Source organism: Montipora capricornis, chromosome 3, assembly GCF_036669925.1.
Source record: "Montipora capricornis isolate CH-2021 chromosome 3, ASM3666992v2, whole genome shotgun sequence".
Lineage (NCBI taxonomy): Eukaryota > Metazoa > Cnidaria > Anthozoa > Scleractinia > Acroporidae > Montipora > Montipora capricornis.
In genome coordinates, this window is record NC_090885.1 from 35,283,002 (window position 1) to 35,301,198 (window position 18,197).

General features: G+C 39.1%; 1 protein-coding gene across 1 annotated transcript; it reads left to right on the forward strand.

Moving 5' to 3' along the window:
- The first annotated feature begins 1,443 nt into the window (after positions 1-1,443).
- LOC138040957 (BRCA1-A complex subunit Abraxas 1-like) lies at positions 1,444-16,623 on the forward strand. The gene is made up of 10 exons (XM_068886694.1): positions 1,444-1,528; positions 1,604-1,694; positions 1,790-1,826; positions 3,142-3,217; positions 4,174-4,285; positions 6,190-6,283; positions 12,467-12,592; positions 13,009-13,093; positions 13,376-13,490; positions 15,208-16,623. The coding sequence occupies exons 1-10, from the start codon at positions 1,457-1,459 to the stop codon at positions 15,666-15,668; spliced, it is 1,269 nt and encodes a 422-aa protein (XP_068742795.1). The 5' UTR covers positions 1,444-1,456; the 3' UTR covers positions 15,669-16,623.
- Positions 16,624-18,197: the final 1,574 nt, after the last annotated feature.

The window sequence follows — 18,197 nt, forward strand, 5'->3', positions numbered from 1 at the left end:
TTTTTCGCGCACTGCTTGTGCAGGAATTTTTTTTCCAGGTGAAACCCCCAGCACGAATTTTTTTTAGACAAATATTGCTTTTTTTTAACAGTGAAATCTTGATTCATTATCTATGTTTTTGTGATTTATAAATTATTCTACACTCACAACAGATCAAAGGATACAGGCCACTTTTTAATGCAAAATCTTTTCGAAACTGTACACACAGCGAGAGAGGAGGAAGCCACTTGGAGTGGACGGCTTCCCTGTACTTTTTTGCAGTCCCTGCCCTCTGGAAATCCTCTCCCTCAGCCCGTCATAATGATGCCATACTCCATTCACCAACACAGCCCCTCTGTAGTGATTTTTGTTTATTCATATTGTGCCTGGTAATATTGCTGATTTCTGAATGACATTTCTGGCTATTGTAGTGTGAATTAACTCATGTCACCTTTAATTTGTGATTTCATTCAGTGTGAGGAAAACACCTCAGTACACTAATTGTCTTTATTTATTAATAATAATATAGCAGGGCCTGGGGTAAGGCCCCAAGAATATTTTGAATAAGAATTATTTTTAATAGACACTGGAAAATATTATATAATTATTAAATAAAATTCACAATTGGACCTTCCTTCTGCACGAATTTTTTTTCTTTACTTTATTCTTTGCGTGAATTTATTTTCTTGGCATTTTCCCTTGCATTAATTTTTTTTTGGTTTTTCCCCCGCTCCCCCCCCCCCCCCCACCCCCCATCACTTTTCTAATGGTCCGTCCCTTAGTATTATTGCTTTGAAAGTATTGTGTGGTAGCCTTCGAAGAATTTACTACATTTGATTTTTCGTAATTTCGATAATAAATATCCCTGTTTCATTGAAGTGGACTTAAAGATGGCTACATTGAAAATTTATAATCCTTCTGCACCTTCCACTTTCCGCTCCTATCTATCATTATTTCTAGCTTTTCCAAGTGACAACTGTTCCATGCCGAGTTCTTTTCTTTGATCTTTTGCTACAGCCAGGAGACACGTGTTTCGCACTGCAACCGAAAAAATCTTCCGAGGCATTTCGATAAAAAATTTCGGAAAAATAGTTTGACTTGAAGAATCGGTCAGTGTAAAACTCAGACTGCCGACTGCAGACTGCAGACTGCAGACAAGGGGTAAAATGCAGACTGAGGTTATAACGCAACTGTTGAAAAAGCCCAAACCCCATAGAAATGCTAAACTTAGGCTTAATTAGGCCTAAAACAATATTTAGGCTTAACTGTTAGCATTTCTTATGGGTTTGGGGTTTTTCAACAGTTAAATTATAACCTCAGTCTGCATTTTACCCGGTCTACAGTCTGCGTTTTGCACTGACCGCTTGAAGAATACAAAATCAGAGCGTGACAAAATTGGTGTCCTGTGTCTTGGCAAAGAATGTCCTTTGCGCCCGCCAAAAAATTTCAAAGGCAGCGGTTTTTCGAACAAATCAATATGGAGGTTTGCTTATCTGGATGTGTGTTTTCGTCTTTGGTTTACGAACTGGAAAATAGCCCACGAGATGTCGTACGTGATTAATTTACGAGTAGCTCAATTATTTGATTGATTGATCGTAACCTGTTCTCTGTTTGGTCGTCTTAGGAGGGATTACTAATGGGCCAGATCACAAGCCGTATTGTTAACACCATAACAGATTCTCAGTCGGAAAACTTGAGGCATGAGCGAGTTGCAAGTGAGTTTTCGTCGATTTGCTTTTCGCTGAGGGTCCAACTATTTATATGCATTGCTTTTGTCCTTATTTTGATGATGATTATGTCATTTTTATAGCAATACAAGGATTTATACCCCTCGATAAACTTCAGCGGTAAGTGCAACTGCATATCTTCCGCAAATTATTCTTGGTTAAACAATCGTTACAGGAAGTAACTGAAACGAGAGTTAAGTAATCATTTATTCAACAATCAAGTTAATATTTCAACGTTATATAATGAATTATTGTTCTCGGCCCAGTTTTTCAAAGCTGATTACACTAATCCTGAGTTACTGGAAACTTATACTACAATCTCTTTTTTGAGCAAAAAAACTTTCCATAAGACTCTAACCTTTCAAATTTGACTAGGTATTTGCTTTCCTTCAGTGTGAAATTACAGGGTTAAGGTTTTTTTACCCGGAAAAATTCAAGCCTGTGTTATTATTTAATTGTGGATTAATGGTAATCGGTTTAGAACAACTGGAGTCTGAATAGTTGTACAATTAATGAGTTTTATATGTTATGAAACAGGAGGCAACTGCCAGTCTATCCTCGAATAGTACGTAAACTGATAACATCTATAGTTGCTCCCATTGGCATATTATTCAGAAAGCAATTTTCCCTCGTAAAATTGTGATGGTTCCACTGGGATGGAAGTCACTTCTGAGTGAATAGCCTCATGGCTTTCTGTCCCCTTGGAATTCCTCAATTTTCACAGAAAGTTGTTCTTTAAAAAATGACATTTTACAACACATGTAATGGTTAAGTACAGTCCTCCATGATTTTTTCTTTTTCAAATGTGTTGCTAACATTCAATAACCTTTGGTTATTTGGGTTTCAGCAAAGATTATAACATTTTGGTTCAATTTTTTTCTAATTCTTGGTTTACAGTTTTTCAATCCAGTTCAATTTTGATGTTTCTTTGTGTAATATTCGATCATTATCAAAATCTGAAACAAAGGAAAATCAAAATTGAACTGGCTTAAAACTTTTGAATGTAGGAAAAAATAATTTGAACTACAACATATAATTATACATGTACCAGCATGTCATAAATTTCATGTCATAGAACCTATTTTCTAAGCTGAGATCTTCACAGTTAATACAGTAGAACTCCTTAAGCCATCATGAAGAAGTCTGAGTTCCATCCACGCTATAATTCTATGTGGCTTCATCACATTGCTGCAGATTGATGACAAAATAAAGTATCACATAATGCTCAGGAAAGTCATGTTTTGTAGAGAAAAGAGAACAGTAATGATAGAAAAGAATCGGAGGTGGGTCTTTATGTCTGGGCCTTGTGGCCAGAGGGAGACATAGGGCACAATAATGGAATAGGATTACTTCCTTTAGTGTGCCAAACTTGGATACTTCCCTAATACAAGGAGAAAAAATTTGGCTGATTGTATTGTGTTTATTTGTTTAACAGTTTCTATACTGGTATTGGTGAAATAGTTGATGATGTTATTTCAGAAGAAATTAATAATGACAATGAAAAGACTGAAGTAAGTTGTACCTCTGAGAACATTACCTGTGAGTGTATTTTGTCAAAAGAATAAATTATTGTTTTCAGTGATGTTATTTTTTAAGTAGGCTACTCAATGGATTGTGCCAATGTAACAGATTGACAAGAACATTTTAAGTAGGATATTTTTGTCAGTATAGTCAACAAATAATAAACAGCTCGCCTTGTGTGACTATTAGGCTTCTTTCATGCTTAGCAACCTCCTGTGTGCAAGTACAACTTGATAGACTGCACACTGAACCCTTTACTGCGAATAATATTGTTTTATAACGTAACCAAAACATATTTTGACAGAACTTTTGTGATATGCTTTGTCTTCTTTGAATGCCTATTGCTTACTAACTTGTCGAGCTGGCTTTCACTTATAAGGCTTGCAAATCGCTTTGCAGGTGGCTCGGGCAAATTACCCACTAATGGGTTAAAACATATCATTTGTAAGTCATTTTTTCATAAAGCTGCAAAGAAATTGCAGCATTTTCGGGGGTTCACTGGTCGATCATTATTGCAGTTGACGAAAAGCACTTTTTCCAGGGCACGCATCAGGGCTTTCGTCATAACCATTTACTGATGGGCAAATAGTTAATGCATAATTGACCAATCAGAGTGCGTGCTTTATTTTTTGTATGTTATTATGGACAATACTTGGTAGGAATATTTCCCCTCTTGGCTTCCTCTTTCCTGGTCTACTGATATGTTGACAACCTTGGTCCTACATAGGCATACTTTTAAATGGAATTAATAAAGGATTATGTTTATCCTATGTCTAGATAAATTGCCATGCAAAAGTTCATGCACTTTTCTTAAACCACCGAATGAGTAGCAGTTTGGATGACCGAGTTTTGGTACTGTTTTGTCAAAAGTTCTCCTATATTAACAACATGTACAGTGTATGTGTGTGTCTTAATTTCAAGTTTCTTAATCTTTGTTGCTTTGCAGAAAGTTATTGGTTGGTTCAAGTTTCGCCGTAATACTCAAGGACTTGTGTCAATGAGGGAGAGATTTATCCATCACAATCTTATTAAGAAGCTTAATTTCACTCCTCCTAAAGGTGTTGTGATATTTGAAATAAAAAATAATCCCCATCTTGGACAAAAGTTGTCTAGAAATGTTTTTAAAAGCTGATAGATCAGTCTTTTGAAATAGTTTATTACATTTATTTTTCTAGTAGAAAACCCCTGAAATGGGCCACAATTTGCTTCTTCAACTTATTATTCAAGTTTTTCAAGTTGTTTTTGGCAACAGAACAGCATAAATGAGAAAGAAGAAAGGAACTAAAATTGCCTGTAGAATGATTACAAAGTAGTAACTTGCGAGTATTAACATTTCTCAGAGGTTTTGTCCAAGATCAGTCAGATAAGTCTTCTTAAGAAGCCGTGGTTAATGCATTTATGACTAGCAGTAATCAAGGATTCATGAGGTACATTCAATTCCTGTTTTGTCATTGACAGGGCATTTGTAAGTAGTATATTTTGGGGAGAATCATTTTGTACCCTTTTCTAGTATTTGCTCAGTAATGAAGGTATCACACTATACATATTTTGACTGTCATCTTGTTGCTAATAATTTTATTAAAAACAATACTTATTGTGGAATACATGTGTTATAATGCAACATCAGTTTTGTGGGATATCAGTAACCTTTCTTGCTGGATAACCAAACAGTATGACTCCCCAGCGTTTACAGCGCATGTTATTGCTAGACGGTCACCCATCCAAGTATTAACCCCATCCAACAGGACTTGATCTCCTTGGGCAAGCCGTAACACTATCACTTGAGGTCAAGGCTACATGTATATGTGCCAGAACAAGATGGCATCCAAATGCTGAAATCATGTGGCATCGTGATTGATACCTGTGGGACGTCCAGCAGCACTGACATGAGTAGAATGTGTTCTCCTCAAACTTGAAAATGCAATGATACCATGTACACCTGTATAATAGTGTGGAATGAGAAAAAAATCTAATGTTAAGTTGTACAGTATTACAAATTTAGTTACATGTAAATAATTTTCGAGCATTTTAAATGGTAAATCCTTTATTTCCCAGGGCCCCTATGAGTACCAGCCTCGTAGCTGAATGGGCTACCCTGGCTAACTAAAGTTACTATATCTATCTATCTACCTATCTATCTAGATACAGCTGTACTTGTGTTATTCATTGTACCATGTACTTACACTGGTGTTTCTAAAACGAGAGTAAGGGTAAGACCAAGGGTCAGGGTAAGGGTAAGGATAATGAATACAAAAAGTGTCCTAAACATGCATAAAAGCTAACCTTAGGCCTAATTAGGCCTAAACAAAAGTTTAAGGTTAGCTTTTATGCATTTTTAGGATACTTTCTGTATTCGTATCCTTACCCTGACCCTTGGTCTTTCCTTTACCCTTGTTTTAGCAACGCCGGTACTTACACTATCTGACTCTGAAGGGAGAAATGTGCATCGTAAAGAACCCATAAATCAGTTAAAGACATGTAAATGATTATGCTGAATCGGTACATGTACATGTATCCTGCTTCTAAATAAATGTATTATATTTTAAGTGTGGGTTAAAGATGAAAGAGAGAAATGATCTTCCTGTTGGAGCCACCTGAATTTTTGAGGTGTCTATAGGAGACAATATTATTGCTTAAATAATCCACATAAGCACGAGGAAGGATTATTTCTCTCTTTTGTCTATACAGGTAACCCTCACCTCAAATGTACAAGTCATTCATTTCATTCATGGAGTCTGTTTGCTAGTACAAGTTGCTTCTTACATGTAACTCAATTAGTAGAGCATTGCACCAGCATTGCAGAGATCGTGGGTTTGAATCCCCTTGGAGCCAACTGAATTTGCAAGTGTTTATAAGAGACAATAATTATTGCTTAAATTGTCTAGATAAGTGCATGTAGTAAGTGCATGTATGTTGTTGTGCTGGCACTAATGGCATCTTATTTATTTTCTTTGTTGTACAGAATTCATCCTCGCCGTCTTCACAGCATGCATGAGTAGAGACTTATCAACTCACAAGTTCGACTACAGCTTCTGTTGTTCTGCAGACAGAGAAGGGTATTGTTATGATATCTAGATCTTTCTAAAGTTTCCTTACCTTTTCTTGTTGTTCCAGAACGTTCTAGAAACGAAGTTGTCAATTTCTATAATTAAGTTAATGGTCACGAGTTCGCTATTAATAGCCTGTTTACATAAGACTTGTTGTTGTCCAGAAGTTTCGGATTTACGCGAGCGAGCTCAAGTTAAGTGAGAAATTCTAGCTAACGTTGTAGTTGTTGTGTGATCTGATCGTCTCTCTCAGCTTTGAAAAACAACCGACGAAAACAAAACTTGGTGTCAGAAGTTTTGGATACAATTCACGACCTCTGGATACGTTTAAGTCATGACCGAGCCGTCGACTAGTGGACAAGTGTCCAGCACTATGGCTGCTCCTCCAGTGTTCGCTTCTTCTATGCCGCTAGCCAAACCGCCAGATACTCTCAACATAGAGGACAGATCACGTCGAGGCGATAATTGGTTACATTTTAAGAGAGCTTGGCAAATCTATGAAAAGGCAACTGGGATCAGTAAACTAGAAGGTCCAGTGCGTGTTGCTCATTTTCTTAACGTTGTAGGCAAAGAAGGTGTTCAGATGTTTGATACCTTTACTTTTGACGACGATGGTCATGAAAGCGCTGACAACATAGACCATGTGTTAGCGAAATTCGAGTCTCGGTGTTTGCCACAACGCAACAAAACTTATGAAAGGTACCTTTTCAATAAAAGGGAGCAAGAACTTGGAGAAAGTGTTGATTAGTACTGTACAGCACTGATGCGTCTCTCCGAACACTGTGGCTTCGGGAACCTCAGAGACAGCTTGATTAGAGATCGCCTCATCCTTGGAGTTAAGAATGATTGTGCTCGCAAGAAACTACTTGAACAGAAAGATCTTACTTTGGACAAAGCCTTGGATATCCTTCGAACAGGAGAACTAACTGACATACGTGCATCAGAAATCTCAACTGAAGAGCCCAATGTCAACCGTGTAGGACTTACGAAATCAAAATCTCCTAAGAACGCTACTGAAGGCAAAACTTCACGTAGACCCACCCTAAACCGGAAGCAGTCATTTTCCCGGAAACTCAAAGGGAAAGGGCCTGGTAATAATACTAGCACACCTACTGCTAAGAATCGTGAATGCAAGTTCTGTGGTACTGTCCATGAGATGAAAAAATCTTCATGCCCTGCTGTGGGGAAGAAATGCAATAAATGTGGCAGAGATGGACACTTTGCAAAGAAATGTGCGTCCAGTTCAGTCAACCATGTGGAAGATTGTGAGATTTACAGTCACAAGGCCACCTTCAAGTCAGCCTATGTGACAGTTCTTATGAACAACAAGGCCGAAGTACAACTACAGATTGATACAGGTGCTTCGTGTAACGTTCTACCAAAACGAGATTACATCAGAGTGACTCGCGACAATCAGTGTAATAATCTGGAAAAGTCGTACTCAAGGCTCGTCATGCACAACAAGTCTGTAGTCTGGCCGCTTGGACAAATTCGACTTCTTACCGAAAGAAAAGGAAGAAAGTATGGAGTCCTTTACCACGTAGTGGAGAAAGATTTGACACCACTTCTTTGCAGAACCACGTGCGAGAAGATGAATCTCGTCAAAATTTTGGACGCTGACATAAATGTTACTCACGATGATTCCGAAAGGACTGATGTCCCTTCAATTGTCAAAGGAGATCCTGTCCTATCTGAATTCACTGATGTTTTTAGTGGAATTGGGTGCCTTGATGGAAACTACTCTATCCGAGTAGATGAAAGCTTTTCTCCAGTAGTGCATCCTCCTCGCAAAGTCCCTGTCCCACTAAGAAAAGCACTTAAGACAGAGTTAGACAGCCTGGTGAAGGACGGTATCCTCGCCAAGGTAACAGAGCCCACAGCATGGGTCTCTAGTCTCGTCATAGTCAAGAAGCCCAATGGGAAAATTCGAGTATGTTTAGACCGTCGAGATCTTAACCGCGCAGTCAAACGATCACACTACCCCCTGCCAACCATCGAGGAAGTCTCAACTCGACTTAGTGGTGCAAAAGTCTTCAGTGTGTTAGATGCTAAGTGCGGATTCTGGCAAGTCAAACTAGATGAGAAGAGCAGCTATCTGACGACCATGAACACACCGTTTGGTCGGTATCGCTGGCTCAGAATGCCTTTTGGTATAAATTCTGCTCCTGAAGTATGGCAACAACGAATGCATGAGTTAGTTGAAGGACTAGCCGGTGTAGAAGTTATCGCTGACGACTTCTTAGTCTGTGGTTTTGGTGATACTCCTGAAGAGGCATTGGCTAACCACGATCAGAATCTCAAAGCATTCCTTTTAAGAGCAAGAGAAAGAAACCTCACTCTCAACAACGAGAAGTTGAAACTGCGACAGGTACAAGTTTCTTTCATAGGACACCTCCTTACAGCGCAAGGTCTACTGCCTGACCCATCAAAGGTACAAGCGATCGCTGATTACCCGGCGCCCACGAACCTTGCCGAGTTGAGAACCTTCTTAGGAATGGTCCAGTATCTAGCGAAATTCTGCCAACATCTGTCTACAGTTTCTCAGCCCCTGAGACAGCTGGAGAAAAAGGAAGTTGAATGGTGCTGGCAACGACCACAAGAAGAGTCATTCAACAAGATTAAAGAACTTGTTTCCAAAGCTCCACTTCTACAGTACTTTGACGTGAGTAAGAATGTTACTATCCAGTGCGATGCCTCTCAGTACGGAATCGGCGCGACGCTCCTTCAAGACGGACAGCCAGTACACTACGCGAACAGAGCTCTAACTCTCACAGAGCAAAATTACGCGCAAATAGAGAAGGAACTCCTTGCTATCGTAGTCTCCTGCGAGCGCTTTGAACAGTACATTTATGGCAAACATGTCACTGTGGAAACAGATCACAAGCCGTTGATTGCAATCCAGAGGAAGCCTATCAACACAGCCTCAAAAGACTACAGCGAATGATGCTCCGTTTGCAAAAATACGACTTGACCTTCGTCTACAAGCCTGGCAAAGAGATGCACATTGCCGATGCTCTTTCTCGTGCCTTACCCAAGAGTTCAAAGACCCCGAACACTTCACCCTTCTGCAAAGATCTAGAAACTGTTAATTCTGTTGAGGATCTGCCAATATCTGCCGCAACACTTGCAAAGTTTCAAGCGGAAAACAGGCAAAGATGAATCACTACAAGTGTTGTCAAAGGTCATACGCGCCGGTTGGCCGACAACAACTGCCATGGTACCCACTAAAGCACAGCCATTTTTCAAATACAGAGAAGAGATGACACTATATAACGGCCTGATCTTTAAAGGAACAAAGATCGTTGTCCCAGAGAGTCTCCACCGCTCCATGTTGGAGGAAACTCATAAGTCCCATCAAGGACTCCAAGCGTGTCTTCAAAGGGCAAGAGAAGTTTTCTTCTGGCCAGGAATGTCTGCCCAGCTCAAGGAGCTGATCGATAAGTGTTCAATATGCCAGAGTGTCAAGCCAGAACAAGCTAGTGAACCTCTTCAACCACACCCGGTCCCTGATAGACCTTGGCAGCGAGTTGCGACCGACTTATTTACTTTCGAGAACCGCAATTACCTTGTCCTTGTCGATTATTACAGCAACTTCATTGAGTTGGATCATCTCTCCGATACTTCTGCACAAGCTGTGATTTGTAAACTAAAGATGCATTTTGCGCGTCATGGGTGCCTGAGGCTGTTGTTTCAGACAATGGCGCACAGTATTCATCTTCAGAGTTTCGAAGATTTGCAACAGCATGGAAGTTCAAGCACGTCACTACTTCACCTCGGTACCCTCAAGCTAACGGGATGGCTGAAAGTGCCGTCAAAACGTGCAAGTCGATAATGAAGAAAGCTTCTCTGTCCAAGTCTGATCCGTATCTTGGTTTACTGGATCACCGCAACACCCCTACTGCCGCAACGGGCATGTCACCGAGTCTACGTCTTTTTGGTCGCCAAACCAAGACACTACTTCCCTTCTCGGAATCTCTACTCAAGTGTAACAAATCGGTGAGCGATCTTCTCAAAAGGGATCGTGTTAAGCAAGCAAAGTACTTCGACCAGCATGCTAAGCAGCTTTCAGAACTTAACCCTGGGGACATAGTACGTATGAAACTCCCTGGTGAAACTCAGTGGTCACAAGCAGTCGTTTCTAGTAAAATTGCACCTCGCAGCTATAGGGTCGAAGCTAATGGTAAAGTCTACAGGCGAAACCGCAAACAGTTGCGTCAGACAAAGGAAGAGTTACAAGAATCTTCGCTCGACATCGACGAAGGCGAGAGTATGAGTGCACACAATGTGCCGGACCTGACCGAGTCCTTTCCGGTGACTTCACCTGATGCTGAAGTGAAGAAAGCCGAAATCACCACCAGACCTTCACCCTCACCCGTATCAAGAAAACTGGAACAGAGTGCACGAACACCAGAGACAAGTGTGAGCACGCCTCCACTACCCTTAGTGAAAGAAACAAGGTCAAGATATGGACGCTTAATCAGGCCACCAAAGAAGTTTGACCCTGACTCATACGGATGAATATTATAGTTTTTTGAAAGGGGAAAGATGTTATGATATCTTTCTAAAGTTTCCTTACCTTTTCTTGTTGTTCCAGAACGTTCTAGAAACGAAGTTGTCAATTTCTATAATTAAGTTAATGGTCACGAGTTCGCTATTAATAGCCTGTTTACATAAGACTTGTTGTTGTCCAGAAGTTTCGGATTTACGCGAGCGAGCTCAAGTTAAGTGAGAAATTCTAGCTAACGTTGTAGTTGTTGCGTGATCTGATGGTCTCTCTCAGCTTTGAAAAACAACCGACGAAAACAAAACTGGTATGACATCAGCAAATCTAACATTATATTATTATCTTAATTACCTGTAAATGACTTCTGTGTTGGTGGGAAAGCAGGGGGTGAAAGTTCATTGCAAACGAATTGTGTTGCCCTGATGATCCTGAAGGTGATGGGTAATGTTGATGAGAATGAGTATAAGTACAGTAAGTACTTGGTTGTGTTGAAGGGTAAGGATATTATGCAGAAGGAGATGAAGAAGAAGGTCAAGCAGGAGTATTTGAGGAGGGTGAAACTGGTGGAGAGGCTGACATTGTATGGTGGGAATGTGAGTAGGGTGTACAGTGAAGAGATTTTGGATTGGATTGATTGGAAACTGAGTGTGATGGATGTGAAGACAAGAAAGAGTTTGACAATGTTTGGGGCGTCGTTGCACAAGACGGGGAGTCTGGTGAGATTGTACAGGGAGAGGAAGGGTGGTCGGAGGGGATTGATCAGTGTGTATGATTGTGTGGAGGAGGAGGAACTTGGTCTGTTTGGATAATATTATGTCAAGGTGAGTGATGAGTGGATGTTGAAGGTTGTTGGAGAGACATTGCAGGTGGGAGAAATGAAGAATGAGTACAATAAGGGGGTGGAGAAGGCAGGGAAAGAGACATTTCGGGAAAAGAGGTTGCACGGGAAGTTTATGAGGGATTTAAGTGAAGTGGCTGTTGAGATTTTGTGGTAGTGTCTCAGAGCTGGGTATTGGGGAAAGAGCACGGAGGGGTATGTTTTTGCTGCTCAGGAGTAGGCTTTGCAAACAAGTTATTTTCTGGCCACCATTGTGAAGGGGACTGTAGATCAAAAGTCTGAAGTGTGTGGCAAGGAGGTGGAGTCGGTTGGGCATGTGGCGAGTGGTTATACTGGTTTAGTGCAGAGGGAGTATCAGTCAGGAGGCATGATCGAATGAGTTTGAGGGTGTACTGGGAACATTGTCTGAAATATGGTGTTAAGTGTGCTGATGTGTGGTGTAAGGAGGTTCTGGTTGAGATGAGGGTTTCGGAGGATGGGATTGTGGAGATGTGGTGGGATAGGAGCATCGATGAGAAAATCACCAACTAGTCTCCTCTGGCAAATGAAATAAGCTTAGTCCTCCAGAAGATGCTTAGTCTCGAAGCTCCAGATCCAGGGCCAAGGCTAAGTAGTGTTTATGCCTTCCGAGTTTGAATACCATCTCCTTGCAGGTTGTTTTGTTCACAGAAAGTCAAGAATTTGTGATTGCTATTTCTATAAATATTAAGTATTACACTGTATAACCTAGTTCTTCTTCTAGAGAAGACTCTTTATGGTAGTCACTCAATACGATTATGTAGGTAATTTCCATTCATGGTTATTAGAACCTAGGAGCATACTTTTAGTAAAAAAAAAATCCTCCTTCCAGGATCTTTGAGCCAATTCAAGTGCGGATATTAAACCTTGGAGATACATCACATTCTGAATACAGATGTAACAGTCTCGCGGCACAAGCTACTTCAAGTCTGTTTTATGAAGTAATCGATTCTTACAGGTAATTTTGATAATTACAGATATTTGCAGTGAATCTGTCAAGAATAGCAAACAAGGAACTTGGCCACGGCTAGTTAACTTTTAACTGAAGGATGATGTGTTTAGCTCAAGCCTGGCCACCAGTATTTTTGGGTGGCAAAAAGTACTTTGTTTTGCTTTGCCCGATTCTCTGCATGCATCCATGGATACTGGTGTTGACTTTGCCCCTAAAGCAGCAAGGCTCAGTATTAGATAAACCATTACCAAATTTATTTTTGGAAAGCCTGGAAAGGATTCAGAGCAATGGTTATTAACTCTCAGTGATGGATGCTAGCTGGAGCTTGAAACGTTTCAATGACTTTGAGGATAACCATTTACCCATAGATATGCTTCCTATCAAATAGCAGTGCTATAACCTTTAAACTTATTGACTTGTAGGAATGACTTTGTTGATGACAAGGGATGCATGACGCAATCCTCCAATATGCATGGAATGTACATTACAATGATGAAAAAACTGCAGGTTAGTTTGACAACAGTCTGCTATTATCCTGTGAAATCCCATATTTTGCATCTATACAGGCCTTATAACTCAGGTGGTTGGAGTGTACAGCTGTAGCACCGGTATTGCAAGGTCACGGGTTCAAACCCTGTTGAAGTCCTGAAATTTTCAGGCTACTCTAAGCAATTGCGAAAATTGTGTCCATGGATAACTGCGAGGATCATAGCTTTACTTAAAGAAACTGCTGTCACCAATTTTCTTTTTGCTTGGTACTGAAAACTCTTTTCTGGTTGTATTTCCCAGGAGCTGGTTGAAGTTGTTAAAATTAGTGAAACTACAGTGTCATCATTAACCGAAGAGGTAGAAATGAGAAGACGGGAAGTGGAGAGTTGCCGGCAGCAACTTAGTAGTAGAAATGGTTAGCAAACTTTTCCTCATTTGACATTTTGGAAGATCTTGAAGGCATCATTCTGGTTTTGAATTTAAGTTAATTAACTTGATTATGATTTATTTTTGTTGATTAGCCTTAATTTGTATAGGTAATCACATGATTTTGAGTGCACAACTATGTAAATTTTTTAAAGACAAACAAAATTTAGCTATGCTTATATATTTCAAACTGCACAAGAAAAAGCATGTGATTACTTATTAATGATATACCTGAAAAAAATATCGAGATGAGGATTCATAATTAATCAGGTGAAATACATACGTGCCATGCAGTCACACAAAAATTGCGACATCTGGGGCTCACGTTTGATTGGCCATCTTAAGTAACCTTTCTTTGATCATTGACCATATAGGGGCCGGTTGCTTGAAGCCTGGTTCATGCTAACCGTTGATGAAGAGGTATCAAAACCTATAGGTTTCCATGGTATTAATGCAGGTTATGCAGGCTTTGAGAAACCGGGGCCAGAATGCTAGGTTTTGTTACTTCTTTTAGGTGTACTAAATTTCTAAAATCTAGCTTGCCAACGAAGCAGGTGGTAAAGCAGACTGCCAGTGCCTTCATATACATTAGCACTGATAAACATTATAAATTTTTAAGTCTATGCACCCATTTTAAAACAGTTGGCTTTCAATAACTGTGTGTTAATGGGGACATTTTTCAGTTTTTCAGTGAGTGATTAAGGTTAGGTTTGGGTTAATCTGCTGTCTGCAGTCTGCAAGTGTCAGACACTGACTTCTTTTTGCAGTGATCTCATCTTTTCTGCACTGTGTTACCTGGAAACTGCATTTCTCTTAGCCAATCAGGGTGGAGAAAACTTAATTTTGCTTTGACTTGGTCATATTATTGACCAAGCATTGTAGCCTCAAAATTATGGACACTGCAATTCAATAGGCGGCATTTGTATTCTCACAGTAGCCCTGGAAACAAGCATGAGGGAGAGGCTGATGCAGGGGAATCTTTCCAGATTCAAGTTATTTTCTGCATGAGCCTTCATTGCATGTTCGTTCCAGTCCAACCGTGAAAATGTTGATTTTTTGAACGAAGTTAAGGAAACACCAGTCTGAGACTACTCAGAGAAAACGTAATAATAATAATAATAATAATAATAATAATAATAATAATAATAATAATACATAGTACCTAGGTATACCGGCTATAACTGGCAGCGCCCAGATGACGGCCTTGTTGGGAACATCACATATCCTCAGAAAGGTGCTGCGTCTCTGAGCTGCGGGAAGGAGCTGAGATGTGACATGGAACACCCAGCAAGAATTGAAAGCTGGAGAGAATCTCATAATAATAATAATAATAATAATAATAATAATAATAATAATAATAATAATAATAATAATAATAATATGGTACAAGTCATACCTGTAGTGATAGGAGCCCTGGGAAGTGTCACCAAAGGATTTGACAGGTGGATTGGAAAGCTAGGGATACCATTCAATGTTGGAGTAATGCAAAAAACTGCCTTGTTGGGTCGAACTGCAAGGATATTGAGGAAAGTGTTGGAAATGTGAAGAAGAGATAATTCTTTTAGCCTTTGGTCATTTGTTATGACTCGCCTAACAGAAGAAAAGATGGCAATTGAAACTTAATAATAAGAATATTAATAATAACAATAATTATTATTATTTTCTCCTTATGAAGACAACCATTTTAATTTCTTGTATTGTTGCAGAGAAACTGAGTGAGGTTGCTGAAGAGAGATCTCCACAGCCAAATTTGGCTTCCAGTAAATCAAACCAGGACATTGACAAGGACTTGATCGATCTAAGCGAACAGGACGCTGAGATTAATATTGACGATGATAAAATAAAACAACCACATTTTTCAGAAAATAACTTGGAGGAAAGAAATGATCAATATTCCTGGAGTGAAAAAGAGAAATCTGATGTCAATGAAAAGGTTCTTGGGAAAGCTGCACATTCTAGCAGAAGGAGGAAACAGAGGACTCCAACTAGAGTTGCGAGTTATTCAGCTGTGAATGATAATGATGATGATGATGATGATGATGATGACATTACAGATGATGAGACACAATCATATTCTAATAGCGACAGTATGAAAAGGAATGAGTTGAGCTACGAAGAGACGTTTTCACAGAATTTAGCCATGGAATCATCTTCGCCGATTTTTTAAGAGATTTTATCAATAGTTGATGGCCTTATGCAAAACTGTAGCACATGGTTGTATGACTTGGTCTTTTTGTTGTTTGTTTGGTCATCCAATTTACTCTGTTCATCTCTGCGAAATACCAGCAATAAACAGTGCTGTGGCTCTGCTGTGAACTGTCAAGTCTTAAGGTACAATGCTAGTTTCCTGTGAGAGCTTCTGGTTTTTGCAGCTTTTGTTTGAACTGCTGGGAAACAAAAGCCAAAAACTGATGCTCTTGCAATCTAGAATCTTATTTTATGAAAACGGATGCATGCCTTTGATGTTGATACAATCAAGAGATAACAGAAAAAACAGTTAACTGAACTTCTTTCAGTAATTACTTTGATTTATGTGGTCCTTGCGATTTGCACCAGGACAAACTGAAATAATTGAAAATTGTTTTTACAGAAATGAGGTTAAATTGATAAAAAAAGAAACATACCCTTTTTTGATATCCCACGGTCTTGACCTCTTGCTTGTTCAATAACCATATTAGTTTTATTGCTAAGAATTCACCAACAATTTTAAAAAAGGAGTCATTTACAGTATACATGTACATTGTAGTTCAATTTAGTTTTGCCTAAATTCTCTTCAACTATTTGTTTTTAATGACAGAGCATTACATGTACGTTTTCTTGAAGAATAATATTTAGGGGTGTTGAAACTGCATTCCAAATTTCCCCTCGAGATGATGACTGACTGACTTTTCTGCAAATATTACCAGATGTACAAATGTTTTCGGGATTGCATATGCTATCAGTTTTGTATAAAGATTGCTGTTATAGAGATTTTTTACAAATTATCCTTTAGGAACAAATTAGTACCTCTGGGAGCCTGGTCCAGTAGATCTGTTTGCTAGGCAAACTTACGCAATGGTAAGAAAACAAACAGTACTTTACTTTAACCTGTTTTGTACTTGTAAATAAATATGAAGTCTTTATGGATGGTTACAACTTCTGTTGATACATGTACATGTATGCATGTATCATCCACATATTGCTAAAGGAAGATTGAAATGAAGAAACAACAGGTAATTTTCAACATCTTCATGCACTGAGAATGGAACTTTTCACTAATGTCCAAGCTTGTACTTATTCATTTTTTTAATACTACATGAACATGCACGAACATAAGTTTTGATATCCCTGCAATAGGTTATTGCACATTTAAAAGATGCCGTTAATAATTAACTTTAATTTTTACCTTTTGTATCGCTATTAAAGGGGCTGTGTCATGGCAGTCATGGCACGCGTCATGTTGTTTTACCAGTTACTTGCCCCTACTCTCTATGCAACTCAACGTTAACCCTGAAATTACTGGTACTTTTAAATTAAACAACACAAATCAAAGCTTTGTGCAGGGATAACACAGTTGTGAGAGCACTTGCCTCCCACCAATGTGACCTGGGTTCATCTCTCACACTTGGTGTCATAATGAAGGTTGTCAGTTTGTTGGTTCCATACTCTGCACCAAGAGGTTTTTTTCCCCTCTCCTCAAAAACCAACAATTGACTTCACTTGCGTTAATTTCTAATTTCAGTTTACAGTGTCTCCAATTAGTGCTCCAGCACTAGCACGACTAGACACTTAAATGAAGTTCCTTTCCTTTTTTGTGACAAAAACAATGACTGCATGTCTGTACATGTCAAGCATACAGAATTTAAGTTACAAACAACAAAGGCGAACTTTGAAAAACTGTTAGACTGAAAATTTCTTTAAACCCCTGTTGCAGTCCAAAAAAAAAAGGTTTCCCATCCCTGCTTAATTTTATTCAAACCTTCCCTCAATGGCCAGTGCCCACTCGCTGAAATTAGCTAAATTTCGTGACACAACCCCTTTAAGGTAGGACACACTTCTATTTTGATGCAACATACAGATTTGCTCGCCAACAGAGTCCAGAATAGGATATTTGCATGATGACACCATTTGACTACAAGTCCCAGAATCCTTTAGGTTTTGCTTTTCTCATGCTAATTAGAGCTACTGTTATTTTTACCCCGCTGGGAATACAAAATTTAAATAAAAAAAGAAAGACAAACTGGTAGTTGTAGTTGCTTATTCATGTTTTAAACTATCATGTTTTAAACTATCATGAAAGTTGCCTATTCAGTTTTAAAGAGTTAATGCTTACAAAGTCACATACTGTAATACTGATACAGTACCTTCTTAAGTAATGTTTAGAAAACGAGCAGCAGTGTTTTATCAGGGTTTAAAATCATGAGGCGTAGCCGAGTGTTTTTAGACCCGATAAAACGTGCTGCGAGTTTTTTGAACGGCTTAAAAAACATTCCACAAAGAGCATGTCCCTCTGGACTCAAAACGATGGTTCAAATTGTGAGAGGTGAATATTAGCATACAAGAAAAACAAGCTATGCCTTATTGTAAACAAACTCATTTTGGAATCAGCTTCTGAAATACATGTACATACACTGTATTGATTTCATTGCTATAAGTAGGTTAACAGATCAACAGCAACTGCCCATGTTTGTTAAAAGAAATAATCTCGGAAACAATA

Excerpts from the sequence above, each read along its gene's own strand:
- LOC138040957 (XM_068886694.1), top strand. The coding sequence starts at position 1,457 with ATGGAGGTTTGCTTATCTGGATGTGTGTTTTCGTCTTTGGTTTACGAA. Across the intron at positions 1,695-1,789 it reads GAGGCATGAGCGAGTTGCAA|CAATACAAGGATTTATACCC; the intron begins GTGAGTTTTCGT and ends TCATTTTTATAG. Across the intron at positions 3,218-4,173 it reads ATGACAATGAAAAGACTGAA|AAAGTTATTGGTTGGTTCAA; the intron begins GTAAGTTGTACC and ends GTTGCTTTGCAG.